Source organism: Emys orbicularis, chromosome 10 (assembly GCF_028017835.1).
Source record: "Emys orbicularis isolate rEmyOrb1 chromosome 10, rEmyOrb1.hap1, whole genome shotgun sequence".
In the NCBI taxonomy this organism is placed as follows: Eukaryota; Metazoa; Chordata; order Testudines; family Emydidae; genus Emys; species Emys orbicularis.
In genome coordinates, this window is record NC_088692.1 from 68,783,049 (window position 1) to 68,796,295 (window position 13,247).

General features: G+C 40.1%; 1 protein-coding gene across 7 annotated transcripts in view; it reads right to left on the reverse strand.

Annotated features, from left to right (window-relative positions):
• Positions 1-13,247, reverse strand: part of DMXL2 (Dmx like 2) — a 119,754-nt gene that overhangs the window by 67,366 nt on the left and 39,141 nt on the right. For all 7 annotated transcript variants that reach the window (XM_065412499.1, XM_065412497.1, XM_065412495.1 and 4 more), the window contains exons 10-12: positions 11,594-11,836; positions 3,188-3,465; positions 2,277-2,973 (exon numbers count right to left, since the gene is read on the reverse strand). In XM_065412499.1, coding sequence (XP_065268571.1) covers positions 2,277-2,973; positions 3,188-3,465; positions 11,594-11,836 — 1,218 coding nt within the window. The remainder of the gene's footprint in view (positions 1-2,276; positions 2,974-3,187; positions 3,466-11,593; positions 11,837-13,247) is intronic.

Consider the following 13,247-nt stretch of genomic DNA (forward strand, 5'->3'; position numbering starts at 1 on the left):
TACGTTTTATGATAAATTTTAGTTATATAAAACAATCTAAGTAGACACAAAATCCAGGAGCATAATTAACATAAAATGAATATTTATAAATAAACAAATCTTTGCAAGTGAGCAAAGACCAACAGGTATTATCCAGCTGAATAATATCTTCCTATTATGTCCACGACCTGGAAAATATGAACTCCTAATGTTAAAAGCAGCAACACAGGGGAAGAGGAGAAATTATTCACACAGTACAAATGTATACATTCAAGCAACCTGTAATGGTTTGTGTCCTTTTGGCTTCTCTACAATGTATAAAATAGGTCTGATACAATGGATTTAGTTTTGTTTTTTAATTAATTTTTTGCTTAGCTTCCTACATTGGAAATATCAGGTCATGACTCAGCTCTTTTTCGCTGGAGAACGCCTTAAAGGACTGAAGTACTTAATGAGATTATGACAGCACAGAAGACTGAAACTTCATCAGGAAGGGATATTTAATCAGAGCATTAAACATTTGGGGAGGGGCTTGTTGTTTTTGTTAAAATCTATTTAACTTGAACTCTTGAAAAACTCTTTTTCTTGAGTCCTCTAGCAAAAATATGGAGGAAGCTTTTGCTGTTTACTTTGCAGTTCATTTTTAAGGTATGGGAAGCTGAGAAGAAAAAAAACAACAACAAAAACTCAGCTATCAAACGATCCAATATTCCTTAATTACAGTTTTAAGAAATATGCTTATGCATATCAGTGTTGTGATTCAGTAATTAGTGTTTAGCATTTTAAAGCTTAGTCTGAACACTGTTATTGAATTTAATAAGTACATAGTTAAATACTATACATTTGCTATGCAGATGAAACTTTCCAGCACAGTACGCAAAGACTACAGATATGGCATGGTAAAGTTGTTTATATTTTGGAAGGTAAAAATTGAGTGACTGAAAAGGTTTAAAAATATTTATATGGAAGATTTTCTTGGCAGTAATATTAGAAAACACTAAAATTAAATCCAAGAATTAAAGAATTTATTAAACCTGATGTTCTAGTGTCATAGCATAAAACTATGACCTACTATAGTGGTGTCCCCTGCCCTCAACATCAATCCTCTGCCCCCTCTAAAACCTTATGTCTTCAGCATTAAAAAGTCAATGTACCTGATTATTAAAACTTATTCAGCTTTAGAAACAGGCTTCTTCAAAACAGAAAAAGGTGTAAAGAAGTCTGTTATATATGAAAGGTCCCAACATGGAGGAAATTAAGTAGTTTATGGAAAGGTTGAGCAGGTTTAAAGTCTCAGTTTAAAAATATTCCCTATATAGAAGGATACAATTATGACAAAGATGTCACCACTGTCAGAGACATTTTGCCATTTATATGGACCCTGCCACCGCACATTCATAGTTTGTTAGTTTGCTTTGATCTAGTCCCATGTCAGAGGGCTATATCTAAGCAAACTAATTAACTGTTAATGCACAGCAGCTGATCAAATCCAACAAATCCTTTGTGAGGACCCTGTGCATGTTAACAGTTTGTTATTTTGCTTTGATCTAGTTCTCTTTAAAATGCGACTAGATCAAAGCAAAAGAACAAGCTGTTAATGCGTGGTAGCTGACAATTTTTTGTTGCTGTGACCACATTGTGAAATTATCTATATTTTACCTTGGCTGTGCCATGAATTATGCATAATTTTACCATGACAAAAATCTTATCCATACCTATATATTATAAAAGTGATGATTTAAAACAAACTGATTGCTGGAGTATATAGTAAATCAATTTTGCAACTATGTTCTTAAATCAAAAAAAGTTAGCATTATTTTTCTTCCCTAATAGGTTAGTTGAAGTCAGCACTTTGAAGGAAGCTCCCAGAAGCTGGACAGATCAGGTCTCATCTCTTTCATGAATTCATTCCACTCAAAGCCCGAAGTTTTGAGTTAGTTCACAATAAAGATAACCTTTTTCCAAAGGACAGTGGGAGATATTACATCAACTGTTCTAACAATGTGTTACTATCTATACAACATTTTAAGTTTCGTATTTTAGTACAAGATATGCTTCAATAATACAAGTCAAACAATTAACCAAAAAAATTTGTTTTAATTTAATGATGTGTTCAAAGCAATGGGAGTTTCTTGGAAAAAACAAGGAAGGATAATGAAATTATATAATGTATAATGAAACAGATAATGCCTAGAATAATGAAATAATTAGTATACACTACTAAAATAAATTATAAATATTTGTTTCAAACAGATTACATTTCATTGTTATGTAAAAAAAAAGTACAACACACTCACCGAGACAATAGCTGGGAATAAGAGTTGGAAGCCAGGCCACATTAGAGAAGGCAGAAGTGTGAAGCGAGTTAATTCGAGCCAATTCAGATACTCCTCCAGTGTATGACAAAGGTCCAATGGGGTCTACACGCCACAGAATCAGCTCACTGTAGATTGCATTTGGGTCATGGAATGTACAAGTTGCTGCATTTCTAAGATGATGCCTAGAAGAACCTTTTAAATGTTTAACAGGATCCATTATTTTGCTTAATCTATCAGAGTCCCATGGATGATCTGATTCGGGAGTTAACAGAGCATTATGATGAGAAGATGTTAATAACAAAGGTAAAACAGAATGGCAAGCCAGGTCATTGAGATGAAATCGGTGACCACAGTACCTAAATTTATGTGATACAGTAAGCACAGTGGTAAAAGCAGATTTATCAGCAAAAGTAACTGCCCACTGGTTTAGGGATCCATCTATATGTTTGGAAACCATCATTACGATAGGAGCCATTATATTCACATTTGGGCTACCCTGGGAAGAGCTTGGTCCATTAATTCCTAGAGTGCTATCTGGAATGTTAGTTGTCTTCTGATGCACAGCGCTACTGACATCTTTTGTAGAGGTAGTGCAAGCATACATCATGATGTTTTTACTAAGGGAGCTGGCATCTCCTGATGGAAATGCAACAGGAATCCGAGAAGAAAATGAAACCTAGGGGGGAAAAAAAAAAAAAAGGGCACAAAATGATGAAAAGTTTAGTTAAAATATAACATTTTAAACACAAGCCCACCATAAACGTTAATATGTTTTTGCTGTTTTAGATTACATTTGTTTTAAGATTAAACATATTTACATATGTTTCAATAACAAGTGTACTGTGAATATCTGTTAAAATAAGAAATAATTAAGTTTTCCAGTACTGTACCTGAACTTGTCTAAAGATTCCTGGATTGTACTCATCCAAATATTTCACATGCCACACTAAAAAGGTACCATCAATGGGGTGGATAGTAAAAAGCATGTCTGGATTCCTGTTCCATTCAGTAAGAAGCATTTCAATTTTCCGATCTAACAAAACTGTAGGAAGTGGCATACATGGGCTGGCTGATGGAGATGTTTTGGGGCTCCCCTCTCTGTCTCCATCTTCATGTTCTGAAGAGCCTGTACCTGTTCCTGTCTCAGATTCTCTATCTATAGATAATTCTGAAACAGATAAACACAAACTGTCTTATACTACAGCAGAAATTTCCTTGCCATAATTTATAAACAAAACAAAAAACTTTATTAAAAAAAATCAATTAAGGTGCTAAATAACAATGTTTATCACAGTGCAAGCCTTTTGGGAGTAGAAACTGTCTTTTTGTTCTTTGCTTGTACAATGCCTAGCACAACAGGGTAATGGTTTATGACTGAGTTTCCTAGGCACTAATGAAAAATCATCATCTACAAAACCCACACACACAGAGGTCCCAAATTAATATGACCCTTTCAGATAAGATGATTGTGATGAAATGTGCAGTATTTTACCGTTGATAGGGAAAAGGAATTGTGTGCATACAGTAAGAATTGTGATGCCCTTAACTACTTATTTCCTTGCGTGAAAGGACCTGGGTTTTATAAATGACGTGATAGGTCAGGCTGCTGTCATGAATTAACCTTACTTGGTTTTTGAAACAAAGATTTTTGGTTTTTAGAGTTTGCCAGGTGATTTTTCCCCTTTAGCTTGTGCAGCTAAAAAAAAGATACTTTTTTTTGAATTTTTAAATAAATGGAAGTAGCACCAGACAACTAAATTAAAGGTGCTGACCAAACTAATAATGGCTCCTTCCTTAATTCACAGTGCACCTGATAAAATACACTTTCTTATTATGTATCTAAGTTAACTACAGCATAGACGCACAGTGCAGCCTTCATTCATTTAGAATAGTGATAAAAAGCATAAGAAGTCTAAAGACTTTAATTGGTAAATGTCAGGAAATCTCAATTTTACCATTCTCTCCCCGCCCCAAACCAATGAAAAAAATATTTCCACTGAAACTAACAGAAATTTCGATAGGCAAAGTAAGAAAAATGCTGTTTGAGAACTTATGAGAGTCCAACCTTAATGTGCATAAAACATGTTGTAACACTAGCATTAACAGACCTAGAAGAGTGACACCATTTAGGTAGCTTTAATTTTTTGAATCTCAACCTCTTTCTCATGCCTCTATTCCATGTGGAACATAAGGTCTTCACCACAGCCTTCCACCTTTTGCCGGTCTCCTGCTGCAGTCTTAGGCCTGGTCTACACTACGAGGTTAGGTCGAAACGAGCCGCGTTAGGTCAATTTTATAATGAATGCGTCTACACAACCAACCCCGTTCCGCCGACCTAAAGGGCCCTTAAAATTGACCGCTGTACTTCTCCCCGACGAGGGGAGTAGCGCTAACATCGACCTTCCTGGATCTAATTTGGGGTAGTGTAGATGCAGCGCTGTGCAATTTGACGGAGCTCCAATGTGACCACTCTGGACAGCACTTTCAACTCTGATGCACTAGCCAGGTACACAGGAAAAGCACCGGGAACTTTTGAATTTCATTTCCTGTTTGGTCAGCATGGCGAGCTCAGCAGAACAGGTGACCATGCAGTCCCAGAATCGCAAATGAGCTCCAGCATGGAGCGAATAGGAGACACTGGATCTGACTGCAGTATAGGGAGAAGAATCTGTGCATGCAGAACTCCGATCCTCAGAAGAAATGCTGATATATTTGCTAAAATCGCACAGGGCATGGTGCATAGAGGCTACACCAGGGATGCCTGCAAACCAAATTCTGTTGACCAGCCATGTATAATGTGTCACCATACCAGTAGGCGCTCAATATAAAAAGGCAAAATCAACCTTGTACCTAAAACACGTGTTGTCTGCTGTGAATTGCTTGATTCACTGTGAAAGAGTCTCCCTTTTGTTCTCAGAAATGTATCTTCTTAAAAGTCTACTCTCCTTTTTTTCCCCCCTGCAGCTGAAAATGCTTCTATGCTCCCCGCATCAACTCCCTGAGGTTATCGCAGATTAGAAGGTGAAAAAAAACACAATTGTGATGACATGTTTTCAGAGCTCACACAATCCTTCCGCACTGATAGGGGACAGCTGAATGCATGGAGGCATTCGGTGGCAGAGGCATACAGTGAGCGTGATCACAACACGCAGGAGGAGATGCTGAGGCTAATGGGAGAGCAAACGGACATGATGAGGCATCTGGTGAAGCTGCAGGAAAGGCAACTAGAGTACAGACCACTGCTGCAGCCACCGTGTAACCACCTGTCCTCCTCACCCAGATGCCCAAGAACGCGGGGGGGGGGGGGGGTGGAGGCTCTGGGCACCCTGCCACTCAACTCCAGGGGATGGCCCAAGCAACAGAAGGCTGTCATTCACACAGCTTTGATTTGTGGTGTGGCTACAATAAGCAATGTGGTCTTGTCCTTCCCTCCTCCCCCACCCCACCCGTTATCAAACCCTTTGTACACCCGGGCTTCCTTTTACTAGTCAGTGTTGTCAGTGATCTCAAGTATTTTTTAATAAATAAAGAATGAATGGATTCAGAACAATAGGGACTTTATTTCCTGTGCCAGCTGTGGTCGAAGGGGGGAGGAGGATTGGCTTACAGGGAAGTACATTCACCAAGGAGGGTGGCTTTGCATCAAGGACAAACACATACAACTGTCACACCGTAGCCTGGTCAGTCATGAAACTGTTTTTCAAAGCCTCTCTGATGCGCAGCATGCCTCCGTGTGCTCTTCTAATTTCCCTGGTGTCTGGCTGTTCAAAATTGGCCGCCAGGAGACCTGCCTCAACCTCCCACCCCGCCATAAATGTCTCCCCCTTACTCTCACAGATATTATGGAGCACACAGCAAGCAGCAATAACAATGGGAATATTGCTTTCGTTGTGGTCTAACCTACTCAGCAAACTGTGACAGCGCCCCTTTAAACATCCAAAGGCACATTCTACCACCATTCTGCACTTGCTCAGCCTATAGTTGAACTGCTCCTTACTGCTGTCCAGGCTGCCAGTGTATGGCTTCATGAGCCATGGGAGCAAGGGGTAGGCTGGGTCCCCAAGGATAACTATTGGCATTTCAACATACCCAACGGTAATTTTCTGGTCTGGGAAGAAAGTTCCTTCTTGCAGCTTTCCAAACAGCCCGGAGTTCCGAAAGATGCGAGTGTCTTGCACCTTTCCCAACCATCCCATGTTGATGTCGGTGAAACAGTCCTTGTGATCCACCAGTGCTTGCAACACAATTGAGAAGTACCCTTTGCAGATTATGTACTCTTTGGCAAGGTGGTCCAGTGCCAAGATAGGGATATACGTTCAGTCTATCATCCCCACCAAAGTTAGAGAACCCCATTGCAGCAAAGCCATCCACTATGACCTGCACATTTCCCCAGAGTCACGACCCTTCTTAGCAGAAGGGTATTGCTTGCCCTGGCTACTTGGATCATAGCAGCCCCCACGGCAGATTTGCCCACTCCGAATTGATTACCAACTGATCGGTAACAGTCAGGCATTGCAAGCTTCCACAGGGCTATTGCCACTCGCTTCTCAACTGTCAGGGCAGGTCTCATCTTGGTATTCCTGCACTTCAGGGAGGGGGAAAGCAACTCACAAAGTTCCATGAAAGTGGCCTCACGCATGCAAAAGTTTCACAGCCCCTGGGAATCATGCCATACCTGCAACACTATGTGGTCCCACCAGTCTGTGCTTGTTTGCCGGGCCCAGAATTGGCGTTCCACTGTATCAACATGCCCCAATGCTACCCTGATATCCCAATTGCCACATCCCGTGCTTTCAGGAACGTCTGTGTCCATGTCCTCCTCACAATCTTCCTCATGCTGGCGACTCCTAGCTAGGCTCTGCACATACTGCAGGATAATGCGTGAGGTGTTTACAATGCTCACGAAAGCAGTGTGCAGCTGAGCGGGCTCCATGCTTGCTGTGCTATGATGTCTGCATGGATAACGCAGGAAAAAAGGCGCAAAATGATTGTTTGCCATTGCTTTCAAGGAGGGAGGAGACTGACGACATATACCCAAAACCACCCGCGACAATGTTTTTGCCCCATCAGGCATTGGGAGCTTAACCCAGTCCAATGGGCAGCAGGGACTGTGGGATAGCTACCCACAGTGCACCACTCCGTGAGTCGATGCTAGCCACAGTATTGAGGACACACTCTGCCGACCTAATGCACTTAGTGGTGACACACACAATCAACTGTATAAAATTGGTTACTGAAGTTCGACTTCTATAAAATCGACCTAATATCGTAGTGTAGACATGCCTGTAGCTTCTTCCCATATCATTTTAATAGCTTTCAATTCTGCTTCTATTGTGTCTTTCCACGTGATCTTTGATCTACCTTGTTGCCTCTTGCCCTGGGGGTTGCAATCCAATGACTGTCTCATTATATTATTCAGGTCTTTCCTCCATGTATGCCCTGGACATCTCCATTTTCACTCCATAATTTCCTATCCTGTCAGTTTGTTTCATCCTCCCCCAGAGTTCTTCATTTGTGATTTTTATTGGCCATCTGATAATGAGGACTTGTCTAAGATAGGTGTTTGTGAAAATCTGAAGTTTAGATAGCAAGGTCAAATCTCCTAGTTTCAGTGCCACATAGTAAGATCGAGTTTATAATGGTATTAAATATCTGAAGTTTAGTTTGGAGGGCAAGATTTCTGTTTCCAGATTGGTTTTAGAGTTATAAAGGCACATCTGGCTTTAATGTCTTTGTCTGTTCTACCTGTTGTACTTACAGTGCTGCCAGCATATGTGAAATATCAGACTTTTTCTATGTCAGTCCCAGATAGTGTTATTGGTATTTTGTTGTGTGTTGAACATCTACTGTCATGAAATAATTTTCTGGCGCACACACACACACACACACACTTTCCCACAACCGTGAAAATGTAAATTCATAAAAATCTAAAAAAAAACTTAAAATAAACATTGATATTATCCATTGAAATTATATAAAGGCAAAATCAGATTGTGCCAACCCTAAAGACAGGGCACCAGGCAGCTCCCGAGTGAGAGTGGGGGGCAAAAGATGGCAGAGCCCAATTTAATGCTACTCTGAGCGGCATTAAAAAAAAACGATAGATTTTTTCAACTAGAAAATCTGCTGGTTTGACAGTGGCCATTGGGGTCTAAAGGGTGGTGCCTAATCTCAACCCCATACTCCAGATATTATGCAAAACCTCAACTGTACATAACCTGAGTGTAAGGGCTTTCATTGTCTTGGGGAAAACAATGTCATGTGCTTGAAACGGTTCAGGACTTGAACTGGAAAAAAGAAACAGGCACTCGCCTAAATACTGCCCACATGAGATACTTCTCACAGTAGATTGTGCAGATACTCAAAATATGGCTATGCCTTCTCTGCTGGGCTCCTCAGGCTTGGCTTCCCCTCAGTGATCCAGAGACAGGGCCATATTAAAACCCAGGTCATCTGCATAGGGTCCCAGGTAGCTGAGTCATGTGATGCCATCAGAATTGCAGGTTTTTTTCTTTTTTTTTCTTTTTTAATGTTTCAAGCCTTCATTGTTGCAAAGAATAGCTGGAAAAGTGAACTGTGTATAACTGATGTAGTGATGTCTGTCTGAGCCTGCATATGGCCTCCAGCAAATGGAAGAGCCAAGAAGTCAACTGACCCTCGCAGCTTTGAGTGGGTTGGTCTGAATGGGATGTGTGGCTTGCATGCACTGCTGGGTCTGACAGAATTGGCTCCATGTGATGGGGTGTATCAACCCCAAACTAGCCAAAAAGGTGTTAACTGAAGCCTGAGAGCTTATTAGCCCCACCTTGTTACACCTAACAGCTGTGCCAGGCTCAGGAAGCAATTAAAAGGAAGGAGTTCAGTGCAATTTGGGTGGAAGGGAGACTTTAGGAGAGATGTGGTTTGGAGTCACCTCTCTGCAGGAAGGGCCTGACAAAACCAGGCAGATGAAGAACTGTGAGATAAGCTAAGGAGCAGAGTTAGCTCCTGTGGTGGGCCTTGAAAAAGGGGCAAGATGCCTGGGAGGGAGCCCTGTTGGTTGGTGTTTTGCAGAAGGACAGAGAACTGGGGAGAACCTAAGGCTATGTCTACACTATGGCTTATGCCAGCATAATTTTTGTCACTCAGGGGTGGGAATAAACCACCCCCGAGTGACATAAATTATGCTGTCATAAGCACTTGTGTGCATAGCGCTATGTTGGCAGGAGACCTTCTCCCACTGATGTAGCTTTTGCCACTCACAGAGTTCATTCTCCCGTTAGCATAGAGTGTCTACACCACACGCACTGCAGCTGCGCAGATGTATCAGTACAGCTACACTGCTATACATATAGACATGGCTGAAAACTGACTAAAAGCTTAACTGGGAGGGGCAGAAGTTGCTTAGATTGTATTTTCATTTCATTTTGTTGTTTGTTTGTTTTAATTTTGCTGATGGACTCCAGGAAAAGCCCTGTGAGCCACTACTGTTCTGGAAGAGGAGTCTAGGAGGGGTATAAGACGTTGTGCTGATTGCCATTATTTTGTTGGACACTATTTGTTTTGGACACTGAAACCCCCAAAGGGGTGTAACTATAGTGTGGCGTGGCTGGAGGGCCCAGTCACCCTGGTACCCGACCACTGAAGTCTTGAAGAGGATGGCGAGAGAGTTGCTGAAATGCTGTCCAAGGTAACAAGGGGGCGCTCTGGAATGGTAAGTTGATGACGCTCCCCCTTGGTGGGGCTCAGATGAACCGCTGGGCTTCGTTCCTTTCCTAGCTGGCCTTTTAGCTCCATGAGGGGAAGAAGTGGTGGTGTTCTCAAGCATCATCCATTCATGGCAGCAAAATGAAATGTTACTTTCAGAACATTAGGCAGAAATTCATAATTCAGTCTCCTCTCTGACAGTGGTGAAACCTTCTTCTTCTTCCCCTTTTCCCAGCTAATTGGGGTTAGGTCACTAGATCAGTCTTTTGCTTGCTTGCCAGTCCAACGCTCACTCCATATCCACTCCCTCATGCTGTACACAGTCTATCCACTATTTTCTTGGCTGTCCTTCTCTGACCACAACTTAAATCTCAAGTGCCTCCTGTACAGAATTCCCTTCATTCATCCTTCACACGTCTAAACCATCTCAGCTTCCTGCCTTGCAGCTTCTCTCTGATACCACAAACCTTCATCTCACTTCTGATAACATCATTCTGCATTTGGTCCAGCAACATCACCCCCTCACTGCCCTCAAACATCTCATTTCCATGGCTTCAAGTTTTCTCAAGTGCCTCTCATTGGTTGCCCACCTCTCTGATCCATCTTGCCATGGCTTTGTATAATTGTCCCTTAAGTAGTCTGGATATCCATTTATCAAAAATCATTCCACATATCTTGTGCCATTACATCAGTGGTGGAACAATGAACAATATTAACATATGAAATGCCACTGGGCATCGGAGTTAACGCCAGTGGTGTTAACATGGGTCAGTTCACACCTCCCAGAGATACTCTTACAGGTTGTGCGCATCTGCACACTCAGGTAGACATTACTGCACTTCACATTTTCAAGATTGTCTTCAGAACTATATGGGGGATAGCCTTAGTATTTTATTTATGAAAGCTGAGATTCTGAGAAACTAGATGGGATGGCCCTAATGGCCCAATGTGAAGCAGTCCAGTTCAGATTTTGGATACCACTACTAACTTCCTTCCATTTGTGCTTGCCTGCCACAGGTCAATGACCCAATGTGAAGCAGTTCAGTTCATATCTTGGTTACCACTACCAACTTCCTTCCATTTATGCTTGCCTGCCACATTTGGCTATAATTTGTACTTATCTTCTCTTTTGCATATAGTAAAAGGAATGACCCAAAATTAGCAACCTTTTATTACTGTGTGTAAATGCCACTCTCTCTAGGCTAAGGAAAGAGATAATTATACATTAATATCAAGCAGACATTTTAACAGAAAAGCATACTTGAAGTTAAATATATAATTATCTCAATGAGAATCTAAATGTAAGAGAATAATCAACCACTGATAAGCAAACAGACATACAATAATGTTCAGTATAAACCCCTTAATATAAAACCTAGGTTTTCATTATAATCTATAAAAAATGGAGAGAGTCTTCACAACCTTCCAAAAGAAAGACTGTTAAACCTTTCATGCAAGAGATTATTGTGCCCACTAGTGGTTGCAGCCTACAGCACATGAAACCTAAACTATAAATGCCTATATTTGTGATGTGTGACATCATATATGTACTATGTTTGCCAGAGTAATTTTAATGTAGACATTATAAAATAATAACCCGGATTACCAACCATGATCTAGTTTCATATGTAAGCCTCTCTCTTTCTCCTCCATTTCCTCCTCCTCCTCCTCTTCACCATCAGCATCAGCATCATCTTGTTCTGGTTGTTGTTCAGCAAGTTTTCTTAGATGCTGCAGAAATACTTCAATTGAGGATGTAAAATTAAATTCTTTATTATTCAGCCAATGAACCACAAAGCCTCCATTTCCTTCGTCTACATTAAAAGCTGTCCCAGCTAACACTGATGGAATATCTGTGGAAATAAAATTTAATTAAAAAAATCCCCACCAAAACCACAACACAAGTAATTGTAAATTAGCTATCTAAAATACATAACTTAAATTAAACTTAACATAAATTTATACCTGTAAGCTAAAACAAGTTATACACACACAAGACAGTGGATAATTTACAGATACTAATGGAAATGGGTTGTTATAAGATGAACTAGTTGCAATAACAAAAGTTAAGGTTCTCTACATGAAAAACGTTGGAGTTATGTATAAAATTATTCACAAAACCAAACCATTTAAAGACAAGTGTAATAAAGCTTATGCTGCCCACAAACGTTCTTACCAAATATTAATCATAACATAGCTCTAACTCTGATAAGTTATTCTTAAAACGTATTTTTGTTAATTTGTTTTCATATCTACATGTTTCTTTTAGGGATACTGTCAAATGGAAAATATTCAGTTAATATATTTATCAACTGACAATTTTTCAGTATCATATTTATGTGCTCTCTGAAATTAATAGAATAATGCTGTATGTGTAGTTTAATAAAAAAGTGTATAATATTAATTGGTAAAATTATACATGTATTTGCTGACTTGCATTTGAGACTCAATGTGCTACATTAATGTATAAATATAAACTTTTATAATTTCTTTTTCAAAATGCTTTTGTTTAGTATTTATAGTTTGAGACTATGGGTGTAAGAATATAATGTATTTTGGGTCAGAGTTAAGGTTGTTGTGGTTGAGATCAAATATGCATTTCTTTATACTTGACAAGAACAATCTATTTGTTTATTATGTGGACAGTGTATAATTTATGGCCTTAACTATTTATATCCTTTAAGTGCTAGGGTTTTGTAAATATGATAAGTGACTACACTGCTATTAGTTAACAACTTCTTTAATTAAAAAAAAGCTTGTTTTGGAAATTTCATGGGGTTTTGTTAATGCTTTATTTTTAAAATTGTGTGTAGTTAAAGAGACTCCTATTTAACAAAATATTAAATAGGATAAGACGTATCACCAGATGGAAGGAGGGAGTGGTGGCTGGCTAAAGACTTGTACAGAACGCTCTCACTCAATGTACACCACTGAGGATGCACATGTTCCATGGGTACCTATGTTAGGCTGCGCTTGTAAGTGGACATGGCTATCTTCAGAAGTGCTCAAAAATTATAGTAAATTGAAGCATCAGACCTAAAGACCAGAACCAATGTCACTTGATTCCACTGCTAAAGACAAACCCGACAGGCCACAGTGCCTCCCAGGCATGTCCCTAAACCTTTGTGCACATTTCTCCCAAAGCACCTATCATTATCGTACCTAAAAGAACATCTACACTGGAGCTGGAGGTGAAATTCCCAGCTTGGGTAGACATAACTGCACTAGCTCTGATTGAACAGGGGTGCTAAACATAGCAGTGTA